The sequence below is a fragment of the Simochromis diagramma genome, unplaced genomic scaffold (genome assembly GCF_900408965.1).
Source record: "Simochromis diagramma unplaced genomic scaffold, fSimDia1.1 OVJJ01000802.1, whole genome shotgun sequence".
Lineage (NCBI taxonomy): Eukaryota > Metazoa > Chordata > Actinopteri > Cichliformes > Cichlidae > Simochromis > Simochromis diagramma.
Genome location: NW_024387492.1, coordinates 12,845,478 through 12,867,592, shown reverse-complemented (window position 1 = coordinate 12,867,592; position 22,115 = coordinate 12,845,478). Strand labels below are relative to the sequence as shown.

Sequence of the window (22,115 nt, the reverse complement as noted above, 5' to 3'; positions counted from 1 at the left end):
ATTGTTTATTTAAGATGGATTAAAAGTAGAATAAAAAATGTTTTGCATATATTTAATTTCACATACAATAATGATAACTCCTACAATAGTGTTCAGTACGCCTATTGCAGGGAAAAATTCAGTCCACAAGGGGTCACTAATTGACAATGATGCAAACAAAGTGACTAGACATAAATCCCCAGTTTTATACTGGGAATATCTAACCACAGGTTTCAAGATCCTTTTTATTGCCTTATGCACAGAAGTTGCATCTTTACTATCTCTTAAATGTGTATGGGAACATAGAATACTCAGTTTAAGAGTTTTAAGTGCTCAAATTAAGTAGGAAGGCACAATGTAAGTTCATTTGCCATTTAATAATAATTGTAGCATTTGCTCCGTAGTCCATATACAGGCAGCTTGTTGGATTTGACAAATTTCATAAGACTAGCCATGAAACCTGAATATTTAATGCATGGAAATCAAACTGAAACTTAAGTATTATGTAACTCTGACATTTGAATTCTCTGTGGGAAGCTTGTCACAGATGGTGCTTGTAGTACAAACAAGTCTTTATATGCAAATCATCTATCGGAACAATTTTACTGTTGGTGTTGTAACACTGGTGAGGCTTACCTTTGACTTCCAGGACTAGATCAGGGTTGAGAACATAGCGAATGAAGCCCTCAGGAGTGATGCTCCAGAGGTGGATTTGGTCATCTGGGCCTGGAGTGAGACCCACACGGCTTCCTGCAATTGTCACGCTACCACTGGGACTTAGGCAGCACTCCTCCAAGAGCTGGAAACAGAGAAAGGAGTCAGTTAGAGATATTCAAATTACCAGCCGCTACTGTATTGCCACTGAAAAAAGGTAGAATGGTGAAAGATTCATAGATCATATAATATATGATCAGATATAGTGCAGAAAACACCTCTGTTTGACCTGTGGTCACTTTTCTTTAACTCTTTAACATTGTTTTGATTCTCATCTGAGATTTGACCTTAGGATCTAAGATCTTGATCTTGGTCTAAGGGCTGCTATTCATCAAGCTTTCCCTGACCTTTCTTTATCGTTTCGTTGCGTAATGAAGGTACTGTTACCTTGCAGTGTAGGCGTCCATTCTGGTAGAACCAAATCTGCTCCAAACCATCCGCTTCTTCTGTTTCTTGTATCCTTAGCAGTTTGACATCATCTAAATCCCCGGTCACCGACATCATTAGCCCCGTCTGTCTGTTCCTTAAACGGAAGTGCACTTGCTTCTGCTCGGAAAACACAAACAAATAGTTGGTGCTTCTCAAAACAGGATTCACAGCAAGGGAATTTCAAATCAACTCGATGTAGCTCTTAACTATCACAACTAACAGTCAATCAATCAATGCACATGTGTGGTATCTAAAAGTGCAGCTATGAGCATTACCACCATTGTGGTGCAGTAATCTAATACTTTGCATAGCTTCATTGTATACCTGTAAAAGAGGGCGGAGCGATCCAATTTTCTGCCAGTTGCTGTGTTTCCGCCAGTCGAGCACCTCTCCAGGCTTTAGCAAAATCTGAGCACCCCGATAGTTGATTCCCTCGTATAGCACCCACCTGATTTTTTAAGACGAGACAAAAACATAATCAAGTCTCAGATATTCAACAGCAGAAATGAAAACAACACTTCCTTATCAGCTTTTATCGCTGTCTGGGGACTGACAGTCAGTCACCATGAGTGAAAATTTGGCTTGAAAATGCCAGTCCTTGTTTTAATATATTTCAATATCCTTCCTCGTGTGATAGGATATTACAGGATGCTCAAGAGAGCACAGAGACAGGCAGACATAAACAAACATGATTTTTCTATACCTGTTTTCTTTTCTTTTCTTTTAATAGCACAAACTAGAAACCAAGCCTTCGACGCTGGTAGGTCATTGTTTTATCTTAAAAAATAGCTGAATTCTGAATCCTGGCTTCCATTCAATGCCTAGCAAAAGATAATAACACTGCTGAGTTTTATAACAGTCCAATTTTGCTTTGAGGTTAGATGTTGCTTTTCACTCGTTGCTTTATGGCTCATCTCTTCTGCAGCAAGAATGTGCCAGTCCAGAGGCAGCTCTGCCTTACTGCGAGCCCTTTATTTCCTCAGTGTTGGCTCACACCTACAATCTAAATCTTGCACATCAGCAGCAGGTTTCCACCATCGATCCATCTGTCAGTACTGCCATTCTGCAATATTAGATGTGCTGACCCTGCACTGCATTCAATATTTCTGAATCTGCAAAATGCCATGTTATAGTCTATATGGTACGCCCACACGAATTCTTTAACTACAGAGGAATCTTTTTAAAAAATCATCTTAGTTATACCAACAGACATCAAATAAGTACAGGTTGCACAAATAACTATGGAAATGACACCAGAAAGTTCTGGAAATGTTTTGACATGTTGACTAAAGAGATAATAGCAACTGAATTTGAAATAAAACCAAAAGGAATTAAGAGGTGGCACTGCTGAGTAACAACAGGCCACTGTTGTGTGAGTGAAAAGTAAAGAATTTTATTTAGTGTTGCTTAGCGTTAAAGAAACATTTGGGAGCAGAGCAGAATGAACCTGTTAAACACAAACCACAGGGTATCCTTAGTAACGGCTGGATAACCAAACAGGTCTGAAAAGCACTCACTGGCCTCCTTCCACCAGCACAGACTGGACTCTGCCACATCCTCCGGCCAGCTGAAGGTTGACTGATCCGTCCGTTAGGACCACCCTCTTCCCACGCAGACCACATCGCTCAAAAAGAGTGATGGATGGAAGTGAGAACTCCTGCCAAGAGTGAGAGAAAGGACAAGTGCATTAACAAGCGCTGAAAGCTCCAGGTCATACAGGTTGACATTAAGGTTATTTTGAAGTTACCCTGGAAACAGGCCACACTCACACCTTTGTGCTCCCTGGCATTTTCACTCCCTGTTTACTGTAAAAGACAGACTGCCTTCTAAATGGACACTAATGTCATGGGTCAACGCATTTAATACTGGATGGTGATGATGTTGATGATAAGGAAAGAAATAAGCAGAAATGTGTGAATTTTTACCTTCTGATACAAAATCACCATTATTGACAGTTATTTTTTTTTTTATTTTAACACTTAACAGTTTCAGTTTTGAGATGATTCATCCATTGTTTTTTGACAAGATGTCAAAAAAGTATTAGTTTTAAAAATTTGGAAAAAATCAAAGAATTGAACAGCATTTGGGATAAAAAAAACAAACAAACCATATGCCACATGACAGACATGTGTACTTTCCACATCTGCTCAGGTCCGAGTCATTTATCATTAAAGGGTGAACCCAAAACTCCAAAAGGATGTCCAAGTGGTGTCCAACTTTAGTGCAACTGTGCAGATTACAGGCACAATTCATGCACCCTTCAGACAGACTCTCAACAAGCTTGAAAAACTACAATAGCAATGGATATTTGTCTGTGATGCCTTCAGCTGTCAATTACAAATTATTTTTTGTAGCTTTGCAAGACCTAAATACTGATGAGAGCTAATTTAATGCTTAATCTCCTCCTTAAATAGTGTTGCAGTTCAAAAATGTATTTAGTTCTAGAAAACTTAATGTCTACATCCCAGGGTTTAATGACCAAAAATAACATGTTTCAGTTTTAGGCTGGCAATCTGTAAAAGGGGAGTGAGTGTTAATTTGTTAGAAGAATTAAATTATAGACTTACAAAGCTAATAGTCTGTAGTGACAGGATGGAGGAGCTTGTACTGACACAGCCCATTGATCTCAGATCTGGGTAGTTTCCCACTTCTAACACATACATCCTGCAAGTGAAGTCTTGGCCCTCAAAAGCCATCCAGCTGCAAGAATACATAAATGCAATTACACAAATATACTGACACACACACAAGAAGAACAAAAGCACAAAAAATGTGCCCATGTTCTGCACTGAATAAGATAGATGATCATTGTGTAAACCTACCTGCACTAAAAAGATTTTCAATTTTAATACTATTCAAGCTTGAAGGTGAACAAGAGCTTTTACTGAGCTACTGAATTCTTACTTATTAATGGGCCAAAGCAAAATAGTATATTAATATTAATGATGCATTTTATAATATGTAATGCAGGCAGTGTATCACTAGCTACTGCCATATGGCACTTTTTTCTGTTTAGAAAGTGTAACAGTGACAGCCTGAAGCAGACTCTAAATCACAGAAATTGCTTTTTAATGTGACCAATATGCAGTTACAATTGTAGCAGATCACCTTGGGACATCTATCTCTAAAATCTGCTATTGAAAGGCTGTTGCAAAGTGTTTTTAGTGCCAAAGATTCACCTTACAGCCCCGCAGTGTGACAGTTTCTTCACAATGTACAGTATTACTCACCTGCCAGCTAGAACCTTGCAGGAGGCCACAGAGAAACCATCCTGCAGGGAGGTCACATTGTCCTCCAGAGTGAGGACAGAGCCCTTAAAACCTGGATCAGAGAAAAGCTGCACCTGAGGCACACACAGCAAGAAAACAAGACTGAGTCATCCACTCTGAGCTCCTCACCTCCTCGTCACATAATAATTGCAATAACGCTGCAAGATTAGATGTGCTTTCTTTCTTCCTTTTTAAATGCCTACCTTAAATTTGGATGTGTTCTCAAAATTATCCTGAAATGAAAATGAAAAAAAAAAAAGATTATTGAGACTGATTCACACTGAACCACAAAAGAGAGTGGCGCTGATAGGAAAGGAGAGATGCAACATTGTGGGTGGTATTGCTTTAACTTGTGTGTGTGTGTGTGTGATATGCCCTCCCTCCACTCAGTTTTCCTGGTTTTACCTTTCCTCATGTCTCATTGTCTGTGTTTTTTGTTTTTCTTTAATCTCTGTGTAGTCTGTGTGTGTGTCTGCCTGGGCATTGCACTCCATTCCTGCCTCTTTAATCAACTCACCTCATCCACTAATCAAGCTCCTGTAGCATTCTGTGGCTCGCTTTGGATCGTTCATTCCCTTATGTGAGTCTAACACTACTCCCACTTCTGATTTAGTTTGTTACTCATGTTATGTGACCCTTTGAAGCAACTCTTTGTTTCCGTGTGCATCCTCATCAGCCAGCCTGGCTCTTGCTCACTCTGCCTCCAGCAGCCTGGCTTGCTTGTCCTGCTCTCATAACAGGCAGCACGCAGCAGCCAACAAATCCATCTAACAGAGAAACTCCACCGATTCTCTGCACAGTTTGACAAATAATAATCAAATCAAACTCCAGCCGGTCACAAACCGATAGCAGACTGAAAGGCATTCACAAGGTGCAGCAGACACTCTTCAACTCTTCTGCATTAAAAAAAAAAAGCTGGGTCCAATGATGTGCAGGGCTGTGCTGTCAGAGGTATTGACACACATTTTGAACCTCCCTTAAAACCACCATCGGGCCTATTCCCAGAAAAATTTACTGTAACTCGTTTGTACAACCACTAGTCAGTTGATCTAACCTCTGTCATCTCAAAAGCCTTTGAAGGATTGATACTCACATCAAAGACTCCATCTTTGCCTACCGGGCAATGAGGATGCCATCTCTGTGGCTCTCAATACAGCCTTTTATCACCTTGACAAATACGGCACGTCTCTGTTGACTCCAGCTCTACATTTATCACATCCTTGACAAGCTGGTGGACAAACTCAATGCAGTAATCCGACTGCATATGCAAGTGGATACTGTTTTTTTTTCCCTCCCTCAAACTGTTCAAGGATGCGTACTGAGCCCTTTTATGCACCTTTGACTCATGCAAACCCATCCACAACTCTAATTCCATTGTTAAGCTTGCAGATGATAATGATGACAATGAGACTGCATATGAGGTTCAGAAGCTATGTGCCAAATCTGGCCTTAAACACCAAAAACACCATGGAGATTACTTTATGTTTCAGGATGAGAAAGCCAGACGTACACTTGTATACATCAAAACAAAGGCTATGGAGAGAGATCGCAGCTTCAACGTAATGGCAGCCACCATTACAGAGGACTTTTCCCAGGCTGGCAGTTGTGAGTAAAGCATAAATACATCTTTATTTCCTAAATTTAAGGAGAGCTCACCTCCTCAAAAGCGTGCTTGTATACTTGGACAGATGAATATAGAGAGTACCTTCACAAACTGCGTGACAGCTTGGTAAGGCAGCTGTGACTAAGCCGACATAATGTCCTTCCACGGTGTTGCAAAAAGGGTACAAAACATTGTGGGCACAGAGCTGCCATCTTTAGAGTATCTCTAGATCACTCCCTGTGTGAGGAAACCCAAGCAAATCATCACAGACACTGCACACCATGGACACAATTCATTCAATCTCCTACCTGCGGCAGGTGCATGAAAGCTATCCATGCATGCACAAACACACTGAGCTCTGACACCGTTGACCTCAGTCTGACAGTAAGTTATGTAAAGTGTTAACATGAAATATTTTATACTCAATTTTTGCCTTATGTATATCAAATATATGTATGTAGTGCTGTCCTGTTGCAGACACACTTGCACCCTTGTTAACTGCCCTTTTATAACAATGATAATCCAATATTTTACTATTTCTTGTGAGGTTGCTATAACTAGTTTTGTTGTACTTGCATAATATCAAGACCCTGGTTACTTGGCAGCCAGTTTCAGTAAACTGTGTTTTACTGCTATACTAACTTCCCTGTAAGTCTGTCTTCTGAGTCCTTTTTACATTTAAACTCCACAGAAATTGTTTACACAAATATCTGAGACAGACCATCTTAACTTTAAAGCCAAATAATTCATTTTTAATTACTCGCCTACTCTAATTGGGACCGATCATTACAGCGTTTTACCAAGTCTTGTCTTGCATATGCCTCTTTGTCATCATCCAGTTTGTAACCAAAGCAACTTCACGATGAGTCACTTTTGTGATCTAAGATATTTTTGCTTTCAATCTAATGACAAGAATTTTCCTCTCTCATGCTGGGTAAGTAATTTTATTCACATTTCTGCTCTGCTTCATGCTCCCAGAGTTAATCCACTGTAAAGCCTGGTATCTGTCGCGTGTTATCCCTGACATTCATTTTCCTTTTTTAAGGATTCCACCTTAAATTTGGATTGATTCTGCAAGTGTAAAAGTTGCTGGTTACAAGCAGCGAAACCACATGGTGAGTCACACTAGTACCTCAAGAGGAAGTGAAAATTCACCGGCAGTTGTGCAACTATTCATCGTGCAAAGCTGATGGAGCTAATCGTGCAGATCAAGCAAACACACTGGCTGCTGCATTGATTAAATGTAAAATATCACAGTCGCCAGACCATCTGTCTAATAACCAGACAATGTTTCCACCCTGTGAGTCACCACTCTTACCAGCATGACAGGCATTGTTGAGCCAACTCTGTGCTGCAGTGCCCCCCAGTCCTCTGGGCTTCCATACAGGCCTTTTTCCAGGACATAAGGCTCTCCACAAAAGCCTGGCTCTTCAAACACAACCCAGCTGAGAACAAAAACAAAAGAGGAGCACCTTTTACTTTTGACATGACATTCTTTTTTCATTTTCATTTCATTTTAATTGGTAAAGAAACAGAGTGTTTGATGGGCCATGGCTGAAACCCACAAGAATTCAGGCACAGTTGTGCTCGTTCAGCAACAACTTGCGGTCAAAATCCAATACCGTCCCACATGATAGCATCTCAGCAGCTACTCTGTTGAAAAATGTGGCATGTCACGAGTGGCTGTGGGAGTGGGTGTTGCATTTGCAGAACTGTGTGTGTCCTAACGTGCAAGACTGAAAAACTGACAGTTGTCTCCCAGCAAAACAAACGGAACGCAAATGAGCCAATCAAACAGCAGAAGAACATGGGCGAGGCCGCGCAGTCTAATAACAGACTAGCAGCGCAGCAAGAATAACCTTTCAATGTCATGAGAGTCTTTTCTCATAAAGAAGGACGTTATGTTCCACTCCACATTATTAACCATTTTCTTCCTCTCCCTTGGGTAGAAGCAATCAGGAATGCATGCCCTGCACTTCATTATTCTCGTTTGCTTCCTGTTTGTTTACTTCTGCATTTTTTTTCTAGCTGATCATACCATAAAGAGAGGTTGAAAGGCAAGCAGTGATGGAACACTGCCACTGCTCATTCCTACAGCATGTGGTTAAAAAAAAAAAGATGGTGATAAAAATACCTCAAGGGAATAAAGAATTTCCAAATATAAACAGAATTCCTTGTTAACTAAGTTTAAAGATCTGAGTCTGCCTCCTCCACACTCTCCAAGAAGTCACAGAATTGTTTCCCACTGCAAAGAGTCTGAGATAGTCCTAAGGTCAGGAACATATGCGCGGCAGACTAACCATTAGTGAACGAGGTAATCTGTCTCGACCTGTCAGCAAAGGTGTGGCAGTCATGCAGCCACGCTCCTGAGAAGCAACGAAGGGTAATAAACCACACAAGACTTCACAGGAACTGTAGCCTCAACTAATCATCAAGCTGGCGGGAAGAAAAGCATCTAAAAACATGTAGAGTAGTCTAAGTCGTTCTCCATCAAGGTAGGTAATCAAGCAATATTTGTTAGAACCATACCCAAGCATTTCACCACAAGTCTTGCAGGTTGAAGGTGACTTGCAAAGGAAAGTGTTTAACCCATTTCTAACAGCCGAAAATAAGTTTTTTATAAAATACCCCAAACTTTTATTTACCCATAACGATCACAAAACAATAAACCAAAACAATAAGCATGCTACTTACACACCACCGCCGACATCAATAGACTGCGTCTTCATGCCATAGCCCGTCTCATCCATGTTAATAACAGGTACTGAGAGGTCAATGTTCATCCCCAGCTCGCCAAAATCTCTGTCGCTGAACATCTTGAGGTGTGGAGACATGAAATCCTGTGACAAGAATAAAATCATTTTAGGAAAAGCTGCAGACAAACACAAAATCTTGGGTTGAAGATCAAAACAACAAATATGAGAGTTAGGAATAAAGTCAATTTACTCTAGGGAGTTATTTTTAAACTGTTATACATTTTTCCAGTCACACCAATTACAAAGAATATGATTACACAACAGCTTATAGGTTTCTGATGTACTTGCACACCCTGTCCAAAAAATGAAGACAGTATCAGCTTAGGCATGACACGAAATGTAGCTCAGCTGCAATCCTGGCATATCAGCATACCATCTTACATCAGCTGACGTCTCAGGTGATATCCTGATATACATCCAAATAGTAAATCTCATATAGGGTTCTCTATTTAACTTGCATGCACAATTGCACAGCTGCTTTGCAACCCGCTTCTACCACTCCTTTTTCATGCTTCTATCTGACTTAAATAGTATCTTATCTGTTATGACTGATGTCTGCTCTGTTCTTTATGGGAGGTCTCACTGCCTCTATCTTCCCACTTATATACAGGGAGGGGAGGGGAGGTCTCAGAACAGAGAAAGGCCAAAAAAATACATTACTGAAGACAAAAAACACAATTATCCTTCGATTAAAGTGGTCCTGACTGAAAAGCTGTTTCTAGACAAAAAGCACCATAATGAAAGCGCCCTTGAGCAAAAACTGCTTTGGGGTAAGATTAATATATTATATGCAAGATGTTGATTTGTTTATAGAATCTGGGGCTTCCAAAACATGTTTATGCCTTCGAGTTGCTATTAACAATTTGTATATAACAATTTTCTGCAGACTTTATACGTTTTTTTTGTACATCCAAAAGTCAGCCATGCCCACTGGGGATACAGTGGAATGTATTTCTTTGCAACAGCTTCTTAAAACAAAAAGTTGTTTTTGCTTTCTTTCTGTTTAAAACAATTCCCCAACAAAGACTTGGAAAATTGGCATTTTGTCTACCATTTAATAAATGTCTCCCTGCTTGCTAATGCTCCAGACTCTTCATAGTCAGTGTTTATGTGGAAGGTTTTGGTCTCAATAGTTTTTATTAGATTATATTTTTACATTATCTTCCAGTCTAAAGAAGAAGAACAAGGTACTGAGCTTTGAATCGACCCCGACGAATCCACTGATGTGTGCATGACAGAACTAAGCTTTGTCAGAATGGGTGAATGCAGCTTATAGTGTGAAGCACCTTGAATGGTCTTAAAGCCTACAAAAGCGTGCTATTTTTATTTTTCGACAATCAGCTGCAATCTGAATTGTAACCTTCATCAACTCAGAGTGGTTATGCAAAATTCAAGCATCAGTTGGCGGTTGCTATTAATCACACACTGGTATATGCTAAACTCCTTGCTAGTTTTTTAGTGTTTGCAGTACTCACAGACAGTATCGGTCGCAATGACAGAAGTTCTGAGCCACCCCAGTCACTGCACTCCAGGTACTCTCCTTCCTCCAGGATGTGCTGCTGACCCTCGAACCCAGACTCGCTGTAGCCCACCCAGCTGATGCAAGAACCAAAATGCAGCAGAGTCACTGATTAGAGCTAAACTGGTAGCTCCTGATCAAATTATTATATTATTATCATATTACATCAAAATCACTATCTTAGTCTAGAATAAACTTTGCTCCAGAGTAAGAGTGCCATTTAACTCCATCCTGTACAAGCAAAGGGACATGCAGAAGAAGACTCACAATCCTCCAATGATCTTCAAAGAGCCCACGGACTTCAGTTTCATTGTGTCCAGGTCGGCAGGAACATCTCCTTCACTCTCGCAAAAGCTGAAAATTTCACCGTCAACTTCCATACAGGAGCCTTCAAAGCCGGGCTTCTCATATAGAACAGCCTGCATCAAAGAACAGACAGCTTACATGAACACACAGGTTATATTTTATTTCACTTCATTATATTTCCAAGGAATTACAAACTACATATTAAAAGTCCTATTTGAATGGCACAGTATTAAGACTGTGTGCATCTCAGTGGTTTTTACGTTGTCCAATTGCTGAATGACAGAATGACGCGTTGACCCTAAAAATAATCTGTTTATCTGATTCTCACATTGTTAGCTGTGGAAATTCTTGCTCTTAAAATAAACTGTGGTTAGTGTACTGGAACTTCCGTTACTTTTTGTGGTCTTAAATGAAATAAGCCTACAAGTCAAAAACATTTGGGCACTTGGGCAATGCCTGAAGGCCTTTCATAAACATGTTTTTCCTAAATACTCAACACAGCTATTACAATTTGTGGTTAGATTTTTTTATAATTTCCAGAATTTAACATTAAATAGCTTTTTCCTTTCTTTTTCTTCTTTTTGAGATCAAACAAAACAGAACTGCGCATACCTTGACTTCACTGGGATTCTCCACTTTGAAACCACCCTGGAACAGAGAAGTCATCATCATTAACAATGCTCTTCTCTAATTATATGCACACAATAGAACACCTGCCAGCAATTACACACATTCATAGTTCAACTAATTTTCTCAAAAATGTTCATAATTCCCTTGGCCTGGTAGATGGAAGGTTGAGCTGAGCTATTGTCTCTGTGGGTAATAACAGTAAACACTGCCTTTGGACATAGAGTGACCCTTCACAATGCGGAAAAGGCAGAAATCGGAATGCCAGCTTTTGGAAATTATTACTGAACACAACATGAAGCTGTGGCTTAAGGGGATGTCAGCAATTTTGCATAATTTCAGTTACATTTAATTTAAAGTAAAACTTCTGAACTACTTAAGAATTTGACCTTATGATTGCACTTGGTGAAAAATCGGGCTCATTAATTTATCTGAAGGGGTGGGATGTTTGTAACAAATGGCACATCAGTCCAATATGTGTCTGCATCTCCCATAAAGCATAAATCTCAACCTAAGTGAATTACCAGAGGAACAGTGTCAGGAGAATTTAAGTCAGAACATTGCTGGCAGTCACCCTGTCTCACATAGTCTTAGAAAAAAACCCGAACAGAACAGAAATAGAAAGAGAGAGTCTTCTTTAGAAGCTTTGCCTCTATTGGAAATGCTGTTTGGTTTTGTGCAGGTGAGGGTGCTGCGTAATAGAGCTTGCAGGAGGCAGGACACGTCACACACAGTAGCTCGCTGTCAATTCTCTAGATAATTAATTAGCTTCACTATTCTTACATGGGCAAAACTTAACATCCTGACTGTAGCGTATCTGCAAAAACATATGCTACACTCATGACTCATCCTCTGGGAACTATAAATGTCTATGTCATGTTCTCAGCAGGTACTTTCCACAGTAGAAGGATATGTATTTTGATATGAGACAGCTTTTATGTGAGCTGCCCTTCCTGACACAATCCCATTTATCTGCAGTGGGACCAGCACGTGACCTCCTTAAGATTGCCTTTGTGTCTCCTCCCAGAATCGTCAAGGGTCAAATGTGTTAATGACTGCACCACAGAGCCAGTCTATATCACATTTTAAGTCCATTTACAAAAGCTCTGATGTAAATTTTATCTGCAGGAAGGACACCATAACAAACTCTGGAGATCAGCAACACTGCTAACATTATAGACTCTAGGATCCTTAAATACGTATAACAAATTTTATAGCAATTGGCCTCATGGATGCAGAGATTTTACTAAAAAACAAAATCTGTATGCTTCATCCTTTAGGGATCACAAATGACTGTTCCAAAGCTTTTGGTTGTGTATCCAGTAGTTATTTTATGCCTGGGACACATTGAGGGAATGATCAAAAGAGATCATTTGTCATTTTAAAATGCATTAGATGTTATACATTACAGTAATACAAACCATTTTAAGTGGTCTAAGAGATCCCACGAAGGGTGACGGGAAACCCCAGGTCTCAGGAAAAGGGTACACTCCTGTTTCCAGGACAGACACCATGCCCTCAAACCCTGGATCACTGAAAAGCAGCCACCTGAAGAAAGGAGGAATTCGTGTTATTTCATCATCAAAAACCTTTATTCATATTATGCATAACAACAAAACTGTTGGTTGTTTTAAAACTAATGTAAGTGAGGACCTTAAATACTTCCATAAAAGAGCTGTAAAAAAATCATTGTCATAAAAATAACAAACTTTCTGTTCCCTTTTTTTCCTCAACACATAAATAAGCAGCAGCTTTTTCAGCTGGGGTATCGGCAGAAGTGACTTGTGCTTTTTCCTCAGTACATTAAGCATTGTCAGTTCAAGGCGGCGCTTTATTTGGGTTTAATTCTATATCTACCTCTGCTATGAGCCAAAGAACTAGAGCTAGGAACAAAGGCTATTTGTTTAAGAGCAAAATATCTGGGGAATGGCATGCTTCAATTCAAATCACTTTTCTTCACTATTCATATTTATAGCCCGGGCAGCCTTTGTGAGAACAATGCCCCCAACTTTGGTATTTTAAACCATGGTGTGGCACAGCACAATGCCTCATACCAACAACCAGATGTGAGTCTCTGTCAGGAAAAATACACCCAGCTCATTCAGTCAGGACTAAAAAAAAAAGTGATTACCAAGAATTTATGTCAACCTTAACTTGCTAAATCCACAGAGTCTATCTGTTCAGTGAAGTCAACTGGGATTACTGCACGCACAACACAACGCTACATCTGCTGAGCAGCTGCCTTCACTTGTCACAGACAGACAGGAGAAGCTACAGTGGCAGAATTTGCAATTATGTGTCGAGATGAGCTGGCATCTGACAGCAATTAGTTTTGTTTTTGCTGCTGACAAATGCTGAAAAAAATCCTGTGCATTAAGTATTGTAGGTAAGCCAACAATACTCGCTTTACAGGAAAAGCTCTAACTAACAGCATTCATTCCCTTCTGCTATAGGGCACAAAATGTACTGAATAGCTACACCTATAACCAAGAAAAACATTCTTGTGCCATTTGCCGAATTCTCTCCACACCTTTGTCTGTTTCTCACTTTCTGTCAATTGCTCCTCCTCTACTCCTCTGCTTCCCATGTGTCCCAACTCCCGCTCTCCCTCATTTCTAACATGCAACAGCAGGACAGACATTCCTCGGCGGGCAAATGAATAAGAGTTAAACCGAAGCCCAATATAGGCACAGCGGAATGTAGTAATGATTATTATCACAGTTATTTCTCAGAGCAAAACACAGAGAAGATCTTATTAAAGAGACAGCTCTGACTTGAGCGCAGCAGGTAAGAGCTCATCAAAAGGAAAAAAAACGACATCACTGAGAAGGACTGAGATTGTCTCATTTTCTAAAAGGTGCATTTCTTGTATCTTTATGGACTACATGCATAAAACAACAATACTTACACCCCAGAGTGCACTTGAATGGAAGCTGTACTCAGTGGGATGCCGAATGAGCCAGTTTCTATTGTGTCGTCGTGGTATGGTGTTACTCTGCCGTGGCCTTCGGGTTCAGTAAACAGATCAATATGGGGGATGCTGTAATCCTACAGAGAGGGGGGGGAGGAAGAAAAGCCATTATCAGCAGTGGTCCACACAAGATCTTCAATAATTCCTCCCAATAAATCCAAGGAAGATCTTAACTAGCTGACTTGTATTCTTTTCTGCTCTGGAGTCTGGATTGAATATCAATAAAACAATGCAGTCTGTTAGCTACATTTCAGATCCAATGTGAGGTGAAGATAATGTCGACACTGAAGACCATGCAAGGTGGAGTTAGTGTACTCACCCTGACAGCAAGTCGAATAGAGCCGATCACCATTGGCGGGCTGTTGTGCGGTTCTGTCCCCACTTGAGGTTCTGCCCAATCGTTTGCCAATTCCATGTTCGCCTCCTCCAAGGCGATGGTGCGGCCCTGAAAGTCAGGCTTCTCATACAGCATCCAGCTAGTTACGAAAACATAATCATCATAATCACAATCAGAGAGCTAATGATCAAGGTTAAAAACTGTGGATTACATCACTAATTCGACATTTTTGGAAATACACCTATTTGGTTGCTCGTTGAAAGCTACATGAGTGAATCAATATCGTTCTCCTGCTATTTTAAGAATACACCTGGCAGTTGGTTAGCACAGCTGGCTCTACCAGCTCCTCTTTAGCTCACTAATTAACACATTGCTTCTTCCCCGATTTCATTGCAAAGTGGAAGAACAACACATCTTTGCAGAAAGTCTGGCAGCCATGCTGTGAATGAGATGAAATCTGTGTTTTTAAAAGGACAAGGCAAGAGCTTGTTACAGTAGTCCTTGCTGCTGGAACTGAGGGCGCTGTACTTTTTAAGTCTTGCTATTTGTTGAATATGATAAAATGCTAATTTAGTGTATCTTGATGTAGCCGCTGAAGGTCAGATCTGAACACATTTCTAATTTGAATTTTTCTTTTATCATTTTAACACCAGAATCAAGCTGTGCTTTTCTTCCCCAGCACAAAAAATTTGATTTTTTTTTCAACGTATGTAAGTGTCACCATTTTCAGAAAGTGCATTTAAATGTCATTCTTTTGTTTTAGACAGCATCATTCCAAACATCTACCTTGAATATCAAAAACAGTATCTGACCACTGCAAAGAAGTATAAAGAACTACAAAGCTAAGAAGTGCAAGCCAGAGGGTGCACCTGCACACACACAAGCACATGGCTGGTGTTTGGCACATTCCTGCAAATGGTATTACACACTTCCAGTAATCCACAGGTGCCTGGACCACGTCAAGAAAAGCAGGAATGGTAAGGGTAAAAAAGGGACTGATAGCAAAGAAAATATGAATGTAAAGCATGCAGGGTTCTAAATAAATAATAAATAAGTTCGATTATCAAGTAAGACTCTCTCAGTGCTCATGCTTCATTAAATTAGCTTGGTGTAGAGCCTCAACAGGAGATTTTGGCATCTCAAAACCACATGACACCAATTAAAGCTATACGGGCATTTTCTTTCCATCGTCTGACATTTTGGCTGAATATTTGTTACTTACCACCCTCTAACAACCTTCACAGATATGAAAGGCGAGAGCTGCAGAGATGTAGCATCTGGCATATCCCTGTAAATCTCATATGCCTGGCCACTGAACTGAGGTTTTTCAAACAGCACCACCTGCATAGAGAAAAGAAGGACAGTGTCAAAAAAATAAAAAAGTAAAAAACATCAACACATCAACCATGAAGAGAAATAATGGCTTAATATTATAATGCATTACTTGCTAAATCTATTACATTAAGCAGGATTCAGTGAGTGCAAGGACATCCCATCATACTCTCTCCTTTTCATGCTACAGTAGAAGCAAAAAAACTTACAGGCATATAATTACTTCAACTACCAGGACACCATAATTTTAATAAAAAGCATGAATTTGAAAGTTTTTGTTTTTAAAGCCAAACAGAAGATTGATAGTTATGAATAATGAAGGAGTAAACCACAGTTGTGGAAAAAGCAGCTTCTCTAGAAACCTCTTTGTTATGTTTTGTTTGTTAATAAGCCTGCTTAAAATTCTAAATCTTTACATATATTCTCTTCTCTTCTTTGTTTTGGTTAATCCCAGTCGTCATAGTTCAAGCCCCTCCAAAGGCAACACAGGAGGTAAACTGAATTAATGAACACCTAATATGTAGGAAAGCAACTACAAATGTTGAGTGCCCCGGGAATTACTCGTTCCTTGTAACAACTACTAATGAAGTTCTGCAGTAATGAAAAACCACAGGATCTGCACTACGTTGGCAGAACTGAATTCTGTGATTGCACCCAGCCGAGCAATTGCACAAGACTTTTTTTTTTTACTTTGTTTACCCACGAGAACACCATATGAAAAGCAGATGTTTTCACAGAACAGAGACTTGTCTGTTCAGATTCCTCTCTCCCATCTTGTTTCTATTTCATGATGGTAAAGTTGTGCCTACTGTACCTTTCCAGGGCGTTTGTGAAATCCCTTCACAGTTCTTATCTGGAATGCAGAAACACATAGTTAAGATCAAAGTAAACATCTCGACAATACAAAAGAAGTTGATATGAATTAGTTTGTGAAGAAGCTGTGCCTATGACCTTTCAGTTTTACTCCCAGGGACATAGTGGGCATGTGGAGAAGACATTCCTCTCATTTCATATCTAAGCACCCAAAACCAGAGACCAGCCAAAACCAGAGTGCAATCAGCGTAAGCTCGTGATGTTGATTGCACAAAACGGCAGTAAAATTAAACTAAAAAACAAAAAATCAACAGCAACTAGAAACATCAAGTCCAGACTTTTGATTATAACTGATTTATAATTTACATATTTCACGCTGTTTTGTCGCACTCCCTCTCGAGGTTCATGCTCGGAAACGTGTTATATCTATGTATCATTAAATATCTGAGCCTTCTCTTATATACTCAGTATTGAGAACTGTCAATTGAATCTAATAAACACTTTAAATACTGTAATATACCAGCTTGGGCTTTGTAAAAACAAGCTTTTACCATTTACAGAGAACAGCAATCGTCATACAAATTCCCTTCAGCTCAATTCAGCTTTATTTATGCAGCCATTGGCCACTTTGTTAGATACACCTACATGGTGTATCTAACAAAGTGGTTAGATACACCATGTAACCTGGTTAAACATGGTGTTTAAACATGGTGTCTAACCAGGTACTAACAATGTGTACCTAATAAAGTGGCAGGTTACTTCTGAGCAGATTAACTTTTACATGGACTCCACTGGAGCAAATTCCAGACACAGTGTTACTGAGAATAAGAAAGCTTCCCTACTTGTGATGACCAAAAAAAAAGAAAAGAAAATGTAATTTTTTCCATGAAAACCATATGTGGTGTAGCTCCGAAAATAGAAATAGCATCCAACTCTCTTACCAGCACAGCAAGCTGGCTTGTATCTGGCTTGTCAGAAAGTAAGAGCTGATACTTATGTGCTTCAAAGCAATCCACAACTTTAATTTATGACAATAAACCTTTTATTCATCCTTCAATAAAATGTTTGTAATGAATGCAGAACACTTACATTACTTCTAAGTACTCCCTGCGGCTGAGCCGGAGGCTGCTTTCGTTCGGGGAGGGTTGGTTGTTTTGTTGGAGGAACAACAGGAAAGCATGGAGCAGCAGTGTCAGGAAGCACCGGACCTGGCTTTGCAACGCTGTCTGCTTCATCTCCAGCAACAGGAGTGGCCATTTTCTTAATTAACTGGTGTGTAAAAAGAAAACGATGGAGTAAGGATAAATGTTTTTAACGTGTTTGCTTATGAAATATGCTGTGGCAACGTCTACTGTGGTTTATTTACTAAAGTGCCATTTCCATGTCTCTCCTGTCAGTCGACAGGAAAGCAGAGTTCTGTGCTTTAGCTAAATAGCTTTGCTATGCTTCAACTCTGCTGAGCTTGCTAGTTACATTGTGTCTCTGTGCTAAAAGGACAACTACACTGACACTCACAACTTTTAGTTACATGCAGAAAAACTAACCTCTGGTTTGACTTGATCCTGTCCTTGTATGCTCTGTACTGGCTTTACTTGATCTCTTGGGAGGTACTTCTCTAAATAGTCAGGCAGTTTGATGTCGTTAAAAGAAGGAAGTGGAGGACCTGAGTCACTAACCACAGCCTCTGCAGCACGGGTTTCCTCTTCACTCTGCTTGGCTAGAGTGTCTTTGATTGAAGCTGTGGCTGACGGGCTTGGTGGGGGTGGCTGGGACGAAGGTGGAGGGCTCAGCTCGGAGGCTGCAGTAGGCGATACGTTTCCTGAGCCAGTGCCCTCTGACTCGGCTTGAACTCCATTTCTCTTTCCTCTGTAAAGGGAGGTGAGACTACTCAGAACGCAGCTCCCCGCCAAGCGAGACTTCACCTTGATTTGATCATCTTTCTGTTCCTTCACGTCCTCCTCTTCCTTGACAGGGGTTTTGTCCTTGAGGCGAGAGTGTGTGTCTAGGCTATTAAGGAGCATGCTCTTGTCTGCAAAGCTAACCCTGGCAGGCTTCAGGACAGATTTTGTATCTGTGTTTGAGTTCTTGGAAAAAAGGCTCAGTGATGTGTTTATGGAAAACTCAGGCTTTTTTCTCAAGCCAAATGTAAACTCCTCTGGGTCAAAAGTCTTCTCAAAGCGGTCCTCCTTAATGGCTGGCATTGCAAATGGGGGCTGAGGTGGTCGGAGGTGGTTGTGCTTCCGTGGTGGGAGGGAAAATGGGGCACAAAGTTTCTTGATTTTCTCAACAAAATCATGATCATCTAGCTCGCCAGGAGTGTCCAGAAGATTGCTCTCACTTCCAGAAGAAGTCAGCTTTTGCTCCTGGACTTTATGTTTCCATTTGGGGAAGTCCACATCCAGCCAGCTAGAGGGGGCATCTTGCTGTTTCGAGGAGTCATCTTTGCCTAGACCCCGTGGCAATTGGAACTTCTTCATGGATGAATGCTGTATTGAGCCTGGGATCAGCCTGTTAGACTCTGGGGAAGTGGGTGCTTTTGAAGACCGTCTCAGATTGTTATCAACAGGCTCCTTTTTAACTGGCTTGACTTCTAAATGTGTGGAAATGTCACGATTGATATGAGATGAAACTTCATTCACTGGCAAATGCAATCCCATCACAGCTGAATTCTCAGTCACATTCACTGCGTGGCTTGCAGCAGTGCTATCAGGGCAGCTCTTTGTTATGTTTTCAGCATCCCTGAGTGGTGTAATATCGCTGCCATTCTCTATATTTTTTGATTCATCAGACAGTGTGTGGCTGGAGGCTGGTTTTGTCATATCTCCAGAGGTACTGACTTCTGAGGTCACTGATTTGACAGTTGAGCTTTTTTCCTGATCTTCCTGCCCACCTCTCTCTGTGTTTGCAGATTTGCAAACAGAAGTAGAAGAAGGCTCTTCCACATATGATTCTTTGTTTTGCCCATGTGTCATGTCAGTGAGTGAAAATAGAGTGTCATTAGAGACTTTTGCCTTCACTTCCTCACTGGCCGTAGCTGCTTTGGTAATAGGATTTGTGCTGGAGAACTCTGAATCATTAGCTCCATGTGTACATGAGTCATCCCGTGAATTCTCTGCTTTTTCCACAGATGCAGAATTAGGCTGTGCAATCACCACTGGCTCTCCTTCTGTTCTGGGGCTTTCTGCAGAATGAGTCTGCAACTCAGAAGGCCCATTTATAAGCGTCTCTACCTTCCCAAGCTCTTTATCACTCTTGGCGCCACTCACAGCCTCATTAGCCTGGGTGATGGTACAAACAGCAGCTTTTTCTGAAGGTGCAGTCACCGACTGACTGAGATGTTGTGTTTGAGCAGGGAGATCTGATGAGCCGCTGCTCTTTTCTGACTGAGAAGCTGGTTCTGGTTCTTTAGTTTCTGGTCTTATTATGTCTTTAACCAGTTGTGTCTCCTCATTTTTTTCAGGATTTTTTCTTTCATCATCCCTTGCAACACTTTCCTCTTTCCCTGTGATCGCCTGCACACTGTGTGAAACCTTGGGCTTTGCGGCACTTTCATCTAGAGGCAGGCGCTGCTGTGGTTTTTCTTTAACTTTCTCCTCAGTCTGATTTGTTTTCTCACTCACCACCTTCTCTAATCTCACCACATCTGCAGGTTCAGCGTGAGTTATTAGTTCTGTGTCCTTGTTTTGAGGTTCTTTTTTACTAGGCTTCTTCCTTTTTTCTTTATCTTTTGACTCAAGTTGCACTGAAAATTCTTTATCTAATTTGGGAAGTTTAACAGGTGACTCCTCCTCCACTGCAAAAGGCTTCTCAATAGTTGGTTCAACCAAAGGTGATTGGGGGGAAACTAAAGGTTCTGTGACTTCCACAGAAGCCTTTTTTCTTTCCATTTTAAATGTCAGACTTTGTCTCTCTGCTTCTTCCTCTTTTTGGGGTAAATCAATGGAGTCCTTGTTAGCGGGCACCTTTGTTGTGCTGCTACAAGCAGCAGTATCAGGTTCATCTTTGCTGACAGATGGTTGAGGTAATCCTGCTGGTGTGTTTACTGACTGGTGAATATTCACCTTTTTAAATGAAGCATCTAACTGTTTCTCCTGTTTATCGGATACCTCCACTTCCTTTTTAAATTCCTTCTGCTGGCTATCGCTCAGTGGCTGTTCGTCAGATTTTCTTCTTTGAACTTGAGATGGCTCTTTTCCTGAAAGCTTTTTGGGAGAAGAGGCAGTCTCATTTGTTTCATCACTCTTATCTGGCTTTGTAGCGGTGACCTTTGACTTACTTGCAGAGCACTCTGGTTTGTTTTGAATGCTTGGACTGATGGGACTGGTTGGGTCTCTATTTTTCCGTCTTTTAGAGCGGGAGCCTGTTCTGCTAGGGCCTTTGGGAGATGGGCTAATGTTATTGGTCACTTCTTTGGAATCGCCTAGTTCTTCAGCTGGAGGATCTGTTTCAGCGCTGTTGGGTTTCGTACCTTGATCTATTGCTTCTGAGACCACCGTTTCCTTTGTTTTCCAGTCTGTTTGTTGTACTGTGGGAATGGACGTGTGCTCCCCTAAAGGAGTCGTATCTCGTCCTTCTGGTTTTAGTGCTATCTTTGACACTGCTTTTGTCTGTATCAGCTCTTTTGTATCCAGTTTACCTTGACTGTCCAGTTCTGGAGACTTTGACGTAACGTCTGCCACAGACGAGGTGGATTTGTGAGACATTCCTTTCACGGCCGGTGTTTGAGGCTGCACAGGTTTATCCTCCGACACAGACACGTCTGTTAATTTCTGCACTCGCTCCCTGATGGTCATCAGCTTTTCCATGACAGGTGGCTGTTCCGCGCTGTAGCGTTCAGCTGATCTTGACCTCTGATCAGACGCAAGAAAATCCACTTTCAACCGCTCAGTGGGTTGTCTATTTGGAGACACATCAGCACTCCTCGGGATTCTGAAGGGCTGCTTGTGGCCACCCGTAGGTTGTTGCTGCTGCTTCTCAAAAAGGCTGATTTTATCCGCAATCCTGGCAGTCGTTGGCTTACGCTCTTCATCAGCCTTCTTTGGGGTGTGTACTCTGTGCAAACAAGAGGTAAATATATCAAAGAACTTCTGAATTTAAAGTCATAATCCATTTATGACCCACCACACCTGCCATAGAGATTTCTATTTGTTAATCACTTAAGAGATAAGAATAACCTGATCCATTTTTCACGTCCTCTATATGTTATGAAATCAGTCCTTAGAGCACAGCACTGATCTTTGCATTATGAATCATGGCGTTGTTTCACTGTGGATACAGTGAAGCAATGCTGCTTTTCATCTAAAGCTGTAGCCTGCTCTTTTACCAAAGCTGGAGCTAGCATAAGTATCTGCTAATAAGGGGATATCGATGAGTTAAATATTCAGCCTTGACCCTCAAAAACAAACAAACAAAAGATAGCATTTTAAGTGAGGTTTACTTATTTAGTTACACTTACTTTAC

The 22,115-nt window shown here is 40.8% G+C and overlaps 1 protein-coding gene across 3 annotated transcripts in view; it reads right to left on the bottom strand.

Moving 5' to 3' along the window:
- LOC120724743 overlaps window positions 1-22,115 on the bottom strand; it is a 28,467-nt gene that overhangs the window by 1,013 nt on the left and 5,339 nt on the right. For 2 of the 3 annotated variants that reach the window (XM_040017116.1, XM_040017115.1), the window contains 19 exons: window positions 18,200-21,707; window positions 17,745-17,924; window positions 16,657-16,695; window positions 15,733-15,851; window positions 14,493-14,649; window positions 14,111-14,250; window positions 12,624-12,750; window positions 11,188-11,223; window positions 10,537-10,688; window positions 10,226-10,346; window positions 8,689-8,834; window positions 7,313-7,439; window positions 4,595-4,624; window positions 4,353-4,465; window positions 3,690-3,822; window positions 2,640-2,779; window positions 1,447-1,570; window positions 1,081-1,239; window positions 616-778 (listed from right to left, as the gene is read on the bottom strand). In XM_040017116.1, coding sequence (XP_039873050.1) covers window positions 616-778; window positions 1,081-1,239; window positions 1,447-1,570; window positions 2,640-2,779; window positions 3,690-3,822; window positions 4,353-4,465; window positions 4,595-4,624; window positions 7,313-7,439; window positions 8,689-8,834; window positions 10,226-10,346; window positions 10,537-10,688; window positions 11,188-11,223; window positions 12,624-12,750; window positions 14,111-14,250; window positions 14,493-14,649; window positions 15,733-15,851; window positions 16,657-16,695; window positions 17,745-17,924; window positions 18,200-21,707 — 5,714 coding nt within the window. The remainder of the gene's footprint in view (window positions 1-615; window positions 779-1,080; window positions 1,240-1,446; window positions 1,571-2,639; window positions 2,780-3,689; window positions 3,823-4,352; window positions 4,466-4,594; window positions 4,625-7,312; window positions 7,440-8,688; window positions 8,835-10,225; window positions 10,347-10,536; window positions 10,689-11,187; window positions 11,224-12,623; window positions 12,751-14,110; window positions 14,251-14,492; window positions 14,650-15,732; window positions 15,852-16,656; window positions 16,696-17,744; window positions 17,925-18,199; window positions 21,708-22,115) is intronic. The other variant, XM_040017117.1, reaches the window with a different exon arrangement.